The following is a 17397-nucleotide window of genomic DNA, read 5'->3' on the forward strand; positions in this document are numbered from 1 at the left end:
TCATATGCATGTAAACCTTCAACATTAACCACAACATTAATCACAACGTTTCATAAACCAATCCCTAACCCAGAATCAGAAATGACGGAACCTCTTCTTGGAGGAAGACATGTTTCCTGTTGCTGGCTACATTGATGTTGGGGAGGATCATGGGATGGTTGATGAAAGTGAGGGGCAAGAGCTGGTTGTATATGGTAGAGAACAGGCGGGGCGAAACCAATCTGAACCAGGTACTGATGACTCTGGGGTAGAGACTAGGAACAGTGATGATGATGTTAATCAGGAAGCTAAGTTTGGTAATTCTGGAGATAGTGACAGTCTCAATTCAGAGTATAAACCATTTGAAGAAGAGGACGACAGTGAAGATGATTTGCACTTTATTGACAGTGACGATGAATTTGATCCTGATGTAAGTAGGATGTGAATGTCATGAATGGACCACACAGGACTGTGAAAAAGAAGGGTGTGGCAATTGAGAACTTTGAAAATGACGAGAGAGCAAACAGTGATGAGTTAGATTTGGACAACGAGGTTGGAACTGAGGGGTCAGATTCAGACCATTAGGGAGTGAGGTATCCACTTCACAAGACACAAAAAGACACGAATCAATACAAGTGAGAAGTTGGCACTGTGTATGCATCTCGGGAGGAGTTCAAGGACACTATGACTGGATATACTGTGCAAACTGCTAGGGCAATTACATTTAGGAAGTATGATCTGAAGAGGGTTAGGGCTGGTTGTTCTGGAGAGTGTCCTTTTTGGCGGTATACTGCAAAAATTCGAAAATTCGAGAAGAGGATATTTGGTAGCTTTACAGCATGAATTTGACTCACACATGTACACAAGCACACAAGGTGGATATTTTACACTCGAAATGGCTTGACAAAGCATTTAAGAAGAAGGTTGAATCAAATCCCAAGGTGAAGATAAAGGGGTTGGTTTCAAAAGCTCAAAAAAAGTGAAACTTGATTGTCACTAAGTCAATGACTACGAGAACCAAGCAGATCGCACCGGATGAAATTTATTTCTTATTATCTCAAGCCATTCTTAACCAAAAGAAGACTTTGCCTTTCAAATTAAATGCAGAGATATGTAGTCTAGGTAGTAACAAATAAATATTTTGTTATTTGAGTAATTAAAATCCAGAATTAAATTAAAAACCGTAGAAATATTAATAGAGGCTAAAGAATTGGATTTTTCTATAGCTATGTACAATATTTCAAAACCTAATATCCAAAGAAGAAAATAGAAACAGAAACAGAGAATTTTCAAAGTATCTAACATCAAAAATGAAAAAAATGGATAGCAAATTAAAAGAAAATTATAGTCGCAGAAAATAAAAAATAAGATTAGAGATTGAACAGTTATTGTAAAGCGTAAAAATCTGATGTTAATGGGTAACGATGATGCTGACATGAGTTAGACACTTGTACTTGTGTTGAGACTTGAGACTCAATTGAAAAACAATAAAATAAGGAGCGGAATAAAGAGTGAATTAACCGTCGAGTGATTAAAAAAATCTTATGCGAATATAGGAATTAAGGAAATTTATTTACTATTGGATCTAAATGGGCTTATAAGTGAAATAAATTTTGGAATAAAAAATTTCAAACTTTAACCAATTAAAGTTGTTATTAATTTTTTTAAATACACAGACTAAATTTATTATGTTAAACTAAAAAATATTAATAAATTTTAAATTATCTTTTTATAAAAATTAAATAAAAAATATATTAATAATTAATAAATTATATAAATATATTTTAGAAAGAGATTATTAATAAAAAAATTAACTAATTTCACAAAATTAATTATCAAAAATTAAAAGGAGTATTGTTTTTTTTAAAGCCTCGTGGTCTTTTAAAAAAGGGATAAGTATTGTTTTGGTCCCTCACGTTGAGGGTCGGAATCGAATCCGTCCCTGGTGTATATTTTTATTTAAAATCATCCTTAACGTGTTTTTTTTTGTATTAAAATCGTCATTTTTTAAAAAAAATTAATTTTATTCCTAAAATACCCATACTTTAATTAAAAAATTATAAATTAAAAAAAAGAACACGTTTTGGGGGTTGGGAGGAGGAGAAAACGCATTTTTGGGGGGGGGGGGGGTGGGGGGGCCGAAAGGAAATTCGAAGGGGAAAGGGAGGGAGAGGGGGAAGGGGAAGGGGAAGGGGAAGGGGAAGGGGGGGAGAGGGGACGCCGCCGGCGGGGATGGGTGGCCAAGCGCCGGTGGTTTTGCATATGCTTTTTCTACTTCTTCTTCTGCTGCATCTGTTTCTTCTACTTCTTCTTCTGCTGCATCTGCTTCTGCCGGCGGGAAAGGGAAGGGGGAATGGGGGATGGGGGGGACGGCGGGTAGGGGGTGGCAACACTACCCGAACCCGCGGGTATCCACCCCGCCCCTACCCGTTCGGGGCGGGTAATTACCCGCCCCCGCACCGGGGGATTTTAACTGGATAGTTCTTGGGCTGGGCGGGGCGGGACGGGGTCGGGTTTAGGTTAAACCCGCCCCTACCTGCCCCTATATATATATATATATATATATATATATATATATATTTAATAGATAATATATGTAATATATATAAAATAATTAGTAAAATGATTAATAATATTATATCATATTTAAATTTTTATTTCAATTTATGTTATGTATGTAAATAATTGTTATGTAATTTTTAAAATTTCATTTTATTTATTAGATTTAATAATTATAGAGACGGTGCGGGTACCCGCAGGGGTGGGTTAGGGTTTAACATTTTACTACTCGCGGGTAGAGGCGGGGCGGGTTTGATGCGGGTTTTTGTTTGGCGGGGCGCGGCGGGGTCGGGTAGGGCAAAAACCCGCCCCGTTGCCACCTCTAACGGCGGGGGGACGGCGCCGGCGGCGAAGAGAGGGAGGAGGGGAAGTGGAAGAAGCCGGAGAAGAAGAGAAAGAAAATGACGCGGGGTGGGGGGAAGGGGAGAGGGGGAGGGGAGGGGAGGGGGAGGGGGAAGGGGACGGCGAGTCACTGCCGTTGGAGTCTGCCTCGCCGCCTCGCTTCTGCCGCCTCACGCCTCGCCGCCTCATGTCGCCGCCTGTGCCTCGCTTCTGCCGCCTCACGCCACGCCGCCTCCACCTTTGCCTCATGCCTTGCTTCTGCTTTCTTGCTTTCTGCTTCTGTTAGGTGTTGTTTCTGTTTTTGTTTGGTGTTATTTCCTGCTTTCTTGGTGGTGGTGGTGGTGGTGGTGGTGGTTGTGGTGGTTGGTAGTGGTTGTGGTTGTGGTTGTGGTTGGTGTTGGTATTGGTGTTGGTGGTGGTTGTGGTGGTGGTAGTGGTGGTGGTGGTGGTGGTGGTGGTGGAGGTAATTGTGTTGGTAGTGGTGAAGGTACTTTGGTCCAAAAAAAATTAAAAGGACGATTTTAAATTCAAATACGACTTTAAGGATGATTTTAAATCAAAATATACACTAGGAACGGATTCGATTCCAACCATCAACGTGAGAGACCAAAACATACGATTATCCAAAACGCGGGTATTCACCCTTTTTAAAAAATGCAAATATGAAAGAATTGTGAAAAATTGTGCAAAAAAAAAATCGATGAATGAAGAAAACCATCGTTGGAGAGACTTGTTGTAGAGAGAATTTATGAAAAACTAAGGTTGGAATAGTAGACTTTCATCAGGTATCGAAACGTGGTGCCCAACTAGTTTCGACGGCACGTTATTCTTGGGGCATCCTGCTAGAGAGCAGGACGTGTGGCGGTGGTCCGCGGTGGGATATTTTGTGACTATCATTTTTTTTTTATCAAGAACTGAGATCATAGGTTGGCCCGGACCCAAGAAATCAAACCCTAAACCCGCTATCCGACCCGATTTCCGAACAGAAACTCCACACTTTGACTCGTTTTCCCGCCTCATCCTTTCATTGCTGCCGTTCTTCATGGTAGAGGAGAGAGGTCGTTGTTCTTTGTCCATTTGCCGCTGCTGACGTCGTTATTGTGGCCGCTAACTCCGTTACTGTCACACAGTCAGACTGGCGATGAACTCGGAAGAGGCAACGCCACTGATCCTTAGCAACCATAGTTGGAGTAGTCGCTGTCATCGTCAGGCTGTGAAACCCTTCATGTTGCCTATGACTTTAGTCCATCCAGTTCAAAGTCCAGAAGAAACCAATTTTTGGGACTAAAAATTACCATATTGCCACGCGGTAAAAGATCATAAGTTAAAGTGTTACAACACTTGGTTTAGCACTAATCTTTATCACCGCTTCGATTGATTCATTTAACGCTAAGCTGCACTGCCACACATCACTTTAGCATTGGCTAGTCAAACACTAGCCACCACATTTGTAGCTATCAGAAAACTGGCCAATATACATATTAAGAAAATTAAACGGTACAGATCTAAATCTGTACAGATTTAAAGATTTGTTTACACCACACTTTCTAAAGTCACACTTTAAACCGTAACTCTTCACAAAGAAAAGCGTCACCTAATGGAAAAAAGTAAATTAGAAGAGTTAAGAGAAGAAATAATTAAGTTATCAAAATTAATGATTTTAACTAATGTTAACTGTAATGACACCGAATTCTTAAAATCAATACAAAATGATTTTTCTCAAAATCTTTATAAGTTTTATTGAAGGACTTCAAAAACCTGAAAAAACTTATTTTTCACACGGAATTTCTAAGAAATGTTACTATGAAAATGATTCCCCACATCTTTATCATACTTTTAACCCACAATTAAATTCTATAGTAGATATGCTTGAAGAAATATTAGTATCCATAAAATTTCAAAGAAATAAGGAAAAAGAGAATCCCAAAGAAGAAAAATTTCAAAATATAATCAACATAACAGATTTAAAAGTAAAACCACCACTAAAATTATGAATATTGAGGAAAAATTAGAAGAAGTTACAATGCTTTTTAAACAATTAAAAATGGCTCAAGAAAATAATATTATGGAACAAGGATTTCAAATAGAAGAAGAATTAGTAAATTCTGAAAATGTAGAAAATGAAGAACACATCCTAGATTATTCAAGTGACGAAGAACCAGCAATTCCAATACAAGTAAAGAATGAAGCTGGAACATCTAAAGATAATCAATCTCAATTTAAATGGGAAACAGGTTTTGATAGTTATGCTTTCAAAAAAGGGTTTATAAATAAAGATTCAAAATATACAAAAATACCATCAAAATACGTTCCTAAAATCCAGGAAATGGAAGGAGAAAGAATGCTTGACTTAGACTGTAAAAAGAATGAAAAGGAAATTTTCGAAAATTGGTTGAATTCCTTTTTATTAGAAGCCTTTACTAATCCAAAACTTAGTGATTTGTCTGGAAGAGATATTTGGAATTACATAGGGTTTCATACTAAAGGAACTATAAGAGATTATATGACATCAATAGAGAACCAAATAATAGAAGAATTAGCAACAAAAACAACAGCTTATGATAAAATATTATATATAATGATGATTCTATATAAAGAATTTTTTGGAAAAAATATTATAGATCATAGACAAGAAGTCTATAATAAAGAATATCAAGAAGCAAAAAACCATCTAGCTAATATTCAGATATATGATCTATGTAATGTAGAGTCTTATATATGTGAATATAGAATACATTATTACAAATTAAAAGAAGAAGATAAAAATCATTATCTTAGTATGTATATAACAAAACTTCCATATCCTGCTAATGAATTTATAATGGGAAGATTTATAAGAGAGATAAATAGAGGGACAATTGAAAATAATTTTGGTGGAGCAACCTCTGCAATAAGAGAGGAAATAAAAGAACGTTGTATGCAAGAAGCGACTCAAAAAAGATTTGCAAATATAATTAGAATTTGCTGTCAAGATAATGAAGAGATACCTCAAAAATATGGTCTTAATAAAAACCTTCAAAGAAAAAGAAAATATCAATTTAGAAAAAGAAAATATTATCCAAACTGGAGAAAAAAGAGGTATTTTAGGAAGGAAAATAACAATAAAAACAAAAGACAAAAAAATAACTATTGCCCAAATAAAAAAGAAAATTGTAAGTGTTGGTATTGCCAAGAAGAAGGACACTATGCAAATGAATGTCCAAAAAAGAAGGATAAAAAGAATCTTACTAAACAAATAGAAATTTCTAAGTCTTGTTTCATGGAACCATTAGAGGAATCTGATGATAACTTAGACTATATTTTTGAATATGTCTCAGAAACAGACTCAGAGATTGAGTAATAATGCCACATTTATTACTATAAAAATAACAGAAAAGTTTATAAATACTTTCATAGATTCTGGAGCAACACAATGCTTTGCTAGTTCAAATATAAAACTTGATTGGAAAAAATTAAAGAAACCATTAAGAGTTAGAATAGCTGACAAATCAATACATAAAATTGACCAAAAAGCAGAAATGGCTGAAATTTTTATTCAAAATTATAGGTTCATTGTTCCATCTATATATATGTTAGATTCTGGAATGGATTTTATCATAGGAAATAACTTTTTAAAGCTATATCATCCATTCATTCAAGAATTAACATATATAGTTTTAAAAGCTCCACACGATTCTTCAATAAATCAAAAATCGAAATGTATAAAAATACCAACCACTACTATAGATAAGATTCTAAAATTTAAAATATTTTCTATATTAGAGACATGTTATTTAAATTTATACTTTCAGATAAAAATTCCAAAAAATAATCTTGAAACAAAGATAGAAGAAATTCTTGATGAAATTTGTGCTGAAAATCCTTTAGATATTAGAAATACAAATAACGAATTAGTAAGCATTAAATTAAAAGACCCTACAAAAGAGATAAATGTTCCAAATAAAATTCCCTATTCCGTAAGAGATAGAGAAGAGTTCTCATTAGAATGTAGAGATCTTTTGGAAAAAGGAATTATAAGATTAAGTAAAAGTCCTCATGCGGCTCCAGCCTTTTATGTCGAAAACAATAATGAAATTAAAAGGGGAAAACGAAGAATGGTTATTAACTATAAGAAGATGAATGAAGCAACTATTGGTGATGCTCATAAACTTCCAAGAAAAGATTCTATTTTAGAAAAAATCAAAGGAGCAACTTAGTTTTCATCTCTTGATGCAAAATCAGGATATTGGCAACTTCGTTTAGACGAAGAAACAAAGAAATTAACTGCTTTTACTTGCCCAACAAACGAATCAACAAGTGTGTTGCTCTATGAATGGAATGTATTACCATTCGGATTAAAACAAGCCCCAGGTATTTATCAAAGATTTATGGAAGAAAATCTAAAAAAGTTAAATGAATTTGTTTTAGTGTACATTGATGATATACTAGTTTTTACAAAACAAGATAAGGAAGATCATCTTCAAAAATTATTAATAGTTTTAGAAAGATGTAAAGAAAAAGGATTAGTTCTTAGCAAAAAGAAAGCAAGAATAGCAAAACAAGAAATAGAGTTTCTTGGATTAATTCTATCCACCGAAGGAAAGCTAAAACTTCAACCAAATGTTCTAGAAAAGGTAAATTTATTTCCTAATAAAATAGAAGATAGAAAATAATTACAAAGATTTTTGGGGTGTATAAATTATATCTCTGATCAAGGATTTTTAAAGAATATAACAGAATACACTAAAAGCTTATTTCCAAAAATAAGTACTAAAAAAGAATGGAAATGGGATGAAAAAGATAGTATGCAAATTCAAAGAATTAAAGAATTATGTGAAAAACTTCCAGAACTTTATATTCCAGAAGAAAATGACTACTTAATAGTAGAAACAGATGCCTCAGACATAACCTGGTCAGGATGTCTAAAAGCTAAGAAAGCTATAAAAAGCTTGGAACAAGAAAAAGAATCATTAGATTCTAAATATTCCCCAAGGGAATTACTTTGCAGGTATATTTTAGGGACTTTTACTCCAACAGAATAGAGATATACCACTCATGAAAAGGAAACTCTAGCAGCAATTAAATCTCTTAAGAAATGGAAAATTGATTTACTACCCAGAGAATTTATATTAAGGACAGATTCAAGTTACCTAACAGGTTTTATACGATATAATTTAAAAATTGATTATAATCATGGATGATTGGTAAGATGGCAATTATTTTTGTTACAATATCCAATAAAAATTGAATACATTAAGGGTGACAAAAATGTTATTGCAGAAACATTAACAAGAGAATGGAATTCATCTACAACGCATTAGATCAAGAAATTCAGAAATACGAACAAGAACTCGAAAAGTGCAAGCATTGTCAGCAAATAAGGACACAGATCCAATCCCTCAAAAAGGCCATCGAAGCAATGAAATCAACACAACAACCAAAACCATCAGAGTTCAGCCAGCTAAGCGTGGTGGACAAATCAGGTGAAGAAAAAATTCCAGAAAATAAAACAATTGCTGACATTATCAAAAAATCCACCCAAGATAAAAAAATATTATGTAATTTATAATGGCCCCATGAAAGGAGTATATGATGCCTGGAAAAAAGCAGCACCATTTACACATCAATCAAGGATAATTCATAAAGGAGAGTTTTTAACACTGGAAGAAGCAAAGGAATCTTTCAGGGAATATGAAGCTCTTCATCCAGAGCAAACCCTAAAAAGAGCAGATAAAGCTCCAATTCAAACCCAGAGAACAGGAATAATAAGAAACATTCCTACAAGGGCTGAAATCAAGGAAAAGAAAAGGGTCTGTAGATCAAATCTCAGAGAAACCCTTAACATAGTCCTAAATTGGACTGAAGAAAAAAAGGCAATCTTGGGATATTATACTATTGCCAAAGAACAGCTAACAAAGCTGGTTATATTTCCAGAGGCTTCCCCATCTGACACCTATCAGTTTTTCCAGTATGGATTAATTGATACAATTTTAATTTTTAATGATTTAAAAATTATTAGTGAGTTTCCTGCAGGATTCATTGATGCAGTAAAGAGATTTAAAAATATGATTGACAACGTAAATCCAAGGGATATATCCCTAAAATTTACGAATAGTCAACCTATTTTTAATGAAGAAGAAGAATGCTTGGTTCCAGCACATCAAGTAATCTTCATGTCCGTCTTCCCAGGAAATTTTCAACCAATTGATCAAGTTCAAGATTTAACAATCTACAGTCATGAAGGAAGACTAGCCAGCACACTAGCAAGGGTCTTCGAAAGAACTCAAAAGATAACAAGGGAATCTCACACAAGAATCAATTATAAAAGCAGAAATACTTTGCTTGTGTCCAGTAAAAGGAATGAAATTGAAGAAAGAGAGATGAGACTCTTAGTGGAATTTGAATCAGCATTCTACAACTTATCTGGACTCTTAGAAAAGCTCTCCGAAGGGATAAAGAGGAATCTCTACTATTTGATAAAAGACAGAGAAGACCACAAGTGCCAGCTATGTGTCTCAGAGAAGAAAGCAATAATGAAACGGAATCAACCCACATGATAAAGGAAGAAGACAACGCATCTAAAGGTCACATGATGAAAGGAGAAGACAGCACATCTGAAGCATCTCTCAACATTATTGCATAGTGACGTAAGCGCTTAGGTCATAGAGCACCAACAATGTAGCTGGTGCAAGATAATAAACAATGACGTAAGCAATGACGTCATAAGAAGAGTAAGGATGGGAATTGTCCATCAGACCCAACCATTATAAATAGGTTGCTTAGGCAATTGTAAAAGGCATCAGAAAATAGAAAGCAGAAGGCTAAGAGTACTCATATGCTAGGAGAGCAAAGAGGAAGCTGCCAAGGCGATTCTAAAGTCTGAAGAAGAATTCCCTTAGGAAAACCCAATTCTAAACTCCCCTCTGGAGTTAGTATCTACAATCTCCCCTCTGGAGATAAAAGCATCTTATGTAAAAATATTCTAAATAAAGGAAGTTTTTTCAGAAAGGTACGCCTTTATCCTAATCTCTTAGTTATGAATTATTTAGAAAATTTAGAATTAACGGAAGAATCTGATTATTATAGATTATCTGCTTTATTAGATAATGAAAAACAGGCTGTTCTAAAAACATAATTAAATCTCAAATCAAATAAAAATTTTAATAAACAAAATCTTTTAAAAGAAGTTTTTAATAGAAAAAATATAATATACTATGGAAAAATTCAACTTGAAGCTCCTATAAAGATAAAATCCGCCAATGGAGAACTTGAAATAGCTTTGATAAATGATGAAGAATTGAGTAAACAGATTGAGAAAATTAAGGATCATCAAAAAAGATCTAAAATTGGATGGATTCATATTAGTACTATACAAGTCTTAATCAAATCTACATATATGAAAGGAATTAATTCACCAATAAGCTTAGCAATCTGTGACAAAAGAACTACTGACGACCCAATAGATCAAATAATTGGAATTGTTCATGGAAACTTGGCAAACGTAAATGTTAAATTCAATGCCCATCTTGGATATGCTATACCTTTATCAACTGAAAACCTTGGAAGATCTATAAGTTTGGCCTATAAATTCCACAGAAAGAATCTAATGGAACAAGACAATGAACCATTTTCAATTACATATGCAATAAATTATGCTCTAACAAATAGCCATCATAGTATAATATTTAAAAACAGAGAAAGAATTTATGTTGATGAATTATTTCAGAAAATTGTAAAAACAGAAATACATATAAAGCTATTGAAAATCCAGTTCTATTATTAAAAGAACCATCAGGAAAATTAGTTTCATCGAATTTTCAAATAAGAGAATCTAAAATTAATAGCCCTTTAAGTTTATCCAAGTTAAAGATTAAAGAAGAAAATTCTGAAATAAAAGAATTAACAAAAAAGGTCGAAAAATTAAATGAAACCCTAAACATTAAATTATGACAATAAATAAAGAAAAAATATATGTAACTTATCAAGACAAGAAACAAGAACTCTTTGAAAGAGAAAATCGGTTGAATTATTTACAGTTTTCTGAAATAAATCAAAGAGCATTTGAAACTCTAAAAATAATCTATGACAAGTTAAAAAGAGAAGTCGAAGAGCTAGAAAAATTAATAGAATCTCTAGAAAATAGTGATGAATCGATGATAGAATTTGCAGAAATTCTAAGATAAATAATGAAGCATACAAGGATTGAGAAACCAGAAAATAAAATAAAAAGGAAAAGGGCGAAAAAATTAAAAAGTAAAATAAAGGAGTATAAAAGGGAATTAAATAATTTTCAGATTGAAATTAATGACCTTATAATAAAAAGGATAGAAATAAAAATAAATATAAACAAGTTGGAGTTAAACTTAAAAAATTTATAAATGTCTAGAAAACCATATTATGACTTAAAAGAATTAAAGCTGTTAAAAGAAAAAATGGAGAATGAAGTTGAAAAATTAAAAAGATATTTAGAAACAACAGAAAATGTAGAAATAAAAGAAGTTTTTGAGGATTTAAGAAAATATATTAAAGAAAAAGACAAACAGATAAAGTATTTTATATACAATAATCCATGCAAAAAAGAATATTATAAACTAAAACAAGATTGAAAAACTATAAAAACCAGAATTATGGTCAATACTTTTGATTATGAATTATTCAAAGTCATTTTACTTTTAAAAATTGGTATCAGAGCCAAGTTAACGATTAAGAATAACATTTTTTCTTTAAGCAACACTTTTAGTGATACACTTTTAAATCAATAAAAAATAAATACATCTGTACACTAGATGACCCTACATATTATTACAAAAAAATTAGGTAGATAGATATGATTCCCATACTTTCAAGATATACTTTCAAGATAATATATTCCCATCGTAAGACGCTGCTTTATTTATTTCAATATGAATAAAATAAAAGAAAACATAAGATATATATCTAACAGACACTTGATCAGGACAGGCAAATTACTTTCCCCACCTGTTTCTGTAATTGGTGGCTTAACCCTTTTTTAATTAGGACACGTATATATATCTTCTTCCTTTTACAAAAGCCATAACAACCGTATATAGGCAAAAACATCAACAGTACTGTACATAGACACAGTGGAAGGTTGGGAACGGAGATAAAGGTGGAGACAAGCTCGTTTCCTCAGCTTTGATCCTGTGGTCATCAATGCCTTCCATCTTATCAGAAATTTTCTTTATGGAATTCAAATTTGGTGGAGGTGTTGTGAGAGAAATCCAAAGACAGCTGACGAAGCTGCTTAGTGAGAGCGGGTGACCCACAGTAAAAGACCCCTGCATTACATAAAGCACTCTTATCTTTATCTCTTGATAAAAAACTAGAGTTTTCTCCGTACACGTAAAACTCATATATACTAATTGATGTCGATCGAAAGCATCTCCAAAGTCCAGAGAGAGACTGCTTTATGCTAGTCTTGAATTTAACACTAATGTGTGGCCATCTTTTTGGCAAAATAAAGATAATAATACGACTGTAATTGATAGCAATTATTGAAGCGTTTTTCACGATGAGTAGTTAAAGAAAGAAATAAGAGGAACGTGAGATGATGAAGTGGAGACTCACCAACGCGGGCATGTGGATGGTTCAGCGCAATGCGCTTGTAGACACTGCGCCAATTAGGTTTGGCGAAGTGAGACATGACACGAGTGCCAGAGACAATGTCCACGCCACTCTTTGCATGGTTTATAGACTGTAGCATAGTGATAAGAGCAGATCGAGCGTCACCTTCTTCATAGACGCTAGTGCAGTAGCTGTGGAGCTCAATGGCTCCTCTGTGGTCCTCTTCAGCTGCTTCGTTCATCACCCCTTTAAACCAATCAAAGGAACCCTGTTCCCTGGTAACCCAATAGAAGTATGCTCTCCTTGTCTTGAACTCCCCTAACCTTGCCTTCTTTTGTTGGTTTGTGGCTGATCTAGAACCACCTAATCCACCTTCTCCGTACTCCTCGTCCATCACCTTGAAATTGTTAACTATGTCCTTCAGTATACTTATCATTGGGGTAGCCCCAATTCCCAGCCCCACTAACAGAACCACCTCATACTCCCTGTAGTCTTGCGCTGGCGCTCCATACGGACCATCAACTTGGACTTTTGGGAAAGTACTGCAAATGATATCATAATCAAAATACAAGATCCATTTTTAGTCAAGTCAGTACGCACTGCTACTTTATCACCACACTAATTAATTAAGCTCAAGTAGTTTTCAGTTGGTATCCTTATCCACCTAATCTTTTCTTTTTCTTTCCTAAGTCCAGACAACAACCACTCTTTAACTATTTTTATCTGATTATTAATCACAAACATGTGAGAAGATGCGTGGGAATCTCGATTGTTCCAATTATTGTATTCCTAAGTCCAAAAACAAGACAAGGACAAACAAGTCCCCGCTTTGATTTTTCCCCTTTGCCAATTAATTTTAAATCAAACAACTTTGTTGAGAAATACTTGGATGTATGATTTTTAAATGTTATCAATAAAAAACTGATTATAAATATTTTTAGAACATATATTAAATATACAGTATAAAATAAGAACTTATATACAATTATTGCATCTGGTCATCTGGATCACTTAGCTAATGGAATAAATATGTTATGCAGGATCTAAAGCAGCCTGGATATCATTACTTTTTTTTTTAAAAGGAAATAAACTATTGAAGACTCTAGTTTTAATAAAATTTCCGGTATTATTATTATTATTATTATTGGAAGCCCTTATCACATGAAAAAACATTTAAAAATATTATTTGAACATTTTTTTGTGATAATTTTTAAGTGTTTATACATTTTATCCATTGAAATATTGACATTTTATTCAATTTTTTTAATAATTAATAGATAGATAAAATGCATAAACACCTAAATAGGTCCAAAATAGCTAGTTTTAATAAGATGGTTTTGTAAAATATTTAGTCGCTTGCCATCATAATTTCCCCACTTCTTCGGGCTCACCTCGGTTGGCTGTCTCCTTTGATGCAGTCAGCTCTTAGAAGTCCACTCTGGCCATTGAGGGGTGGCTGGCACGCCTGATAGAATTTAGCAAAGTAACAGACTTAATTATTTATCATAGGAGAAACTAATATTTTGATAGAAATATAAATAAACAAATAAAGATTAATTCACCTTAACGAATTTGGCTTTCAGATTTCCAGTCCAATCACCAAGTATTTTAATATGAACGCTTAGGTAATTATCATCCGGGGCGGAGGTTATGGAAAATGGATGCCTGTGAAACCACAAAGGAAATTAATGTTTAAAAGGTGGAAATGAAGATCAGAATTGACAGAATAAAAAGATATACAAAGTTTAAGATTCAGTCAATAGAATCTATTTGATTAATGCATACCATTCAAATGGAGAGACAGCAGCGCAATTGACGAACATGTATTGTCCACTCTTGTAGCTAAACCCTGGAGGCTTTGACATATGCAGTGATAACACATTGCCGGGATAAACAGCCACCTTCAATATTTTCACAGATTCTGTGCTCGATCTTAGTGCTCTAATCAGTCTTTCCAATGCATAAATGATGATAGGAACAGCCAAATACATCCAAGTCTACACAACACAATGATGCCTATTACTTATCGCTCATCTCTTACTAAATAGACATGAAGAAGGGGCTTACCGTTTTCTTGTACCATTTGTGGGTCAAGTAAAGTTTGATTCCATGCACAACCAATAGGACATAGACGATTACGAAGAGGTGATGGGAGTACCAGAAGGCATTGAAACCTGTGAGTTTCTGTAGATGTTTGGGTAGTTTGGCCCGGCCTCTTCTGAATCTGGGGTTGGCCAATGTAAAGGCTATTGCCATTAGCAGAACCATTACAATCCCTGTTACTCCTTCCCATGATGTAACATAGTACAAATAGTTTGATGGTTTGTCTCCAAAAAAAGGTTTCATGAGCTCGTACTTTTCAGGGCTTGCATGAAGAAGGCGAGGAAAATCACAAGTAAGATGATATATAGCATGTACCGCAACACCAATTGCTATTGCCACAGCTATCACCTGCACAAACCACAAAGTTTATGATATAACCCAACTAAACAACAAGTTATGCTTCGCATTTACCTTGTGGAAGTTGAGATTGTCATCAAAAGGAACCGCAACGCCTAGCTTGGTTCTGTTCCTGAGCCAGGTGATGGTGTTTCGGCAAACAGGTAACAGAATAAGAGCCATGTTCAATTTAAGTGTCTCAGCTGCACCTTTTGCCATGCATACACAGTGGCCCATCACGTCATACGCTGCTCTATTCCGATACTGCACAAATTTATAAGCAAAGAGACCTAACATGATGCAAATCCATAGCACCAAAACCCATACTCTCTGCCAATTGTCCTGCAAGAAGTACTTGCTATCTCTGTACCATCTTCTAATAGGATTGTTCATAAAAGTAGGTGTAAGCTTTTGGCTTAGCATTTGGCTCAGGTACTTGCTGTCTCCTCTTGTAGTTTGATCTGGTCCGTGTAATAACAGTGTCTCCAAGTTGTCTATCTGTTTGGCCAAACCGTTAAACTTGTCATAGGCCTAGATAAGAATCAAATGATATCGAATGGAGATGTTTTTGGATTTACCATTATATATCCAGCGTCATCCGGGTCTAGTTCTTCCATTATCAAAGCTGCATATTCTTCTGCTTGCTTTTGTATGTTTGTGAGGTTGTTTGCTGTGGCGCTTAGACATATGATCTGAGACCATAATTATTAGCATTCGGTCAAGTAGTAGTCTATGTGAACCTCAAATCTGGATCAGTTAGTGAAGTAAGGCCATACCTCTTTAATTTCTTCCTCAGTGATCCTGCCATCTGCATCTTTATCAACCCTGCATTCCAAAAATTAAGGTTCTTGATGTTCCAATGTTCATATTGACCAATGACCAAGACTGGAAGATAAACAAATAAATAAGTTACATGTCAAAGAATGTTCTGAGCCTATTATCAAAGCTCTGATCTGAAATACGGTCCCAGAAATCCCTCAACTGGAGCTTGTTAATGGAATCACCCTGAATACCCCTCTGGCGGGCAAGAGTATCGAAAAGCTTCTCTGCATACGCCTTAGACTGCTCGTTCATTCCTGTAGGCAGATTGAAGAATGTGATTAGCAATTACTGTGTATGATTTGAAAAGCAAGATAACAGAAGAGCAATACCTATGCATTTGCCAAAGAGAGAACGAGGAAGATTTCCATCAGTGGCAGCAGTAAGCTTGTCAAACCTGTTCTGAACCTCATCCCAACCTGCACCACCATCAGTTTTGCTGATAAACTTGAGCCCAGAAAGAGCATGAGCCACAGTGGACTTGGTCCTGTCGAATTTCTTTGAAGGGGATGGCTTTGAAAATGAAGCCAAACGCTTCAGCTGCTTCATACGGTTAGTTGCATTTTGCACAACAGATGCACCAAACGAGGCTTTCTTCTCCAGCTTCCTACCAATCAAACCTGATTTCTCATCTTCTACCAATTCATCAACACTTTTAACGCTGCGTAAGGCAACTGAGTCACCTTGAATATCCATAGTCACCTCAACCAGGTTTCTTTCATCCTGGGATTTTTCAGCACCAATGAGTTCTATATCAGATTCACGGTGGTGAAGATCTGCTGAATCTGCACCCTCCTTGGCCATTTTGTTTGAAGAATGTCAAGAACTGAAACAACACTTTGAGGTCTCTCTTTTCAAACTCATTTTTGTTTGTTTGGCCCTCTCTCCTATTATTAGAGGCTTGGTGCTTGCTCTCTATTATACGTATATATGTTGCATTATTTTGCTGTTGTAGGGAAGATAGTGTAGCATATTTGTAGTAGAGACAATACACCCCATATTGGAACTATGATAGTTAAAGGTGAAAATGACAGTACTTTTTTCATGAATCATGAATGTGCTGTTCATTTCTTTAATAGATAGCGGTGAAATTTGAAAACAGGTGATGTCAATGTAGATTTCTTTTTATATTATGACTTTTAAAATATCTTATTTGAAACTTTTGTATCATGAAGATAGGTTAAGAAATAAGATTGTACTTGTATATTTTTTAATTATTTTAATCACCAATAACAAGATTTTATTCTTTTTTTTTAATTTATTATTCTTAAATTCTTACAAATTTAATGTGCTAAACGAACTAAAGTTGGCGTGATAAATAATTTTTTTAATCAATAAATAATTAATAGTCTTATTTTTGTTTTTTAACAAAAAAGAATATAAACAACGGAAGTAGACAGGGCCATTTCTATATTTTTTTTATATGAGGCTTGAATCTAAAATTTTTTAATTATAAAATAAGTTTTTTATGAATTTAGTTTTTCTATAGTATAAAAAAATTACACAAACAATTTAGTATATTTGTCACATTAGCAAAATTATTAATTTTTAAATTTATTATTAAAATTTATCTAAATATATAAATATAATGAGATATACTTACTAAACTCTTTACACCGTTAATACATAAAAATCAAACTCAATGTTTACTAGATTAACTAATTTATTATATTTTTATATATTTAATAAAGAAAA

At 34.1% G+C, this 17397-nt stretch overlaps 1 protein-coding gene across 1 annotated transcript; it reads right to left on the reverse strand.

Annotated features, from left to right (window-relative positions):
• Positions 1 to 11727: 11727 nt before the first annotated feature.
• LOC112791031 (respiratory burst oxidase homolog protein C) lies at positions 11728 to 16800 on the reverse strand. Its single transcript, XM_025833709.3, has 11 exons — positions 16035 to 16800; positions 15797 to 15959; positions 15660 to 15708; positions 15462 to 15575; positions 14959 to 15381; positions 14512 to 14895; positions 14230 to 14441; positions 14007 to 14109; positions 13836 to 13909; positions 12448 to 12986; positions 11728 to 12158 (listed from the first exon to the last, which is right to left on the reverse strand). Exons 1-11 carry the CDS (start codon positions 16504 to 16506, stop codon positions 12049 to 12051), a joined length of 2643 nt encoding a protein of 880 aa, XP_025689494.1. The 5' UTR covers positions 16507 to 16800; the 3' UTR covers positions 11728 to 12048.
• Positions 16801 to 17397: the final 597 nt, after the last annotated feature.

The sequence above is a fragment of the Arachis hypogaea genome, chromosome 3 (assembly GCF_003086295.3).
Source record: "Arachis hypogaea cultivar Tifrunner chromosome 3, arahy.Tifrunner.gnm2.J5K5, whole genome shotgun sequence".
Lineage (NCBI taxonomy): Eukaryota > Viridiplantae > Streptophyta > Magnoliopsida > Fabales > Fabaceae > Arachis > Arachis hypogaea.

Bases quoted from the DNA above. Each gene is read 5' to 3' on its own strand.
- LOC112791031 (XM_025833709.3), bottom strand. From the start codon at position 16,506: ATGGCCAAGGAGGGTGCAGATTCAGCAGATCTTCACCACCGTGAATCT. The intron at 15,709-15,796 runs GTAACTTATTTA...TTTGGAATGCAG, and splicing joins CTCAGAACATTCTTTGACAT to GGTTGATAAAGATGCAGATG. The intron at 12,987-13,835 runs GTGAGCCCGAAG...TATCATTTGCAG, and splicing joins AAAGGAGACAGCCAACCGAG to TACTTTCCCAAAAGTCCAAG.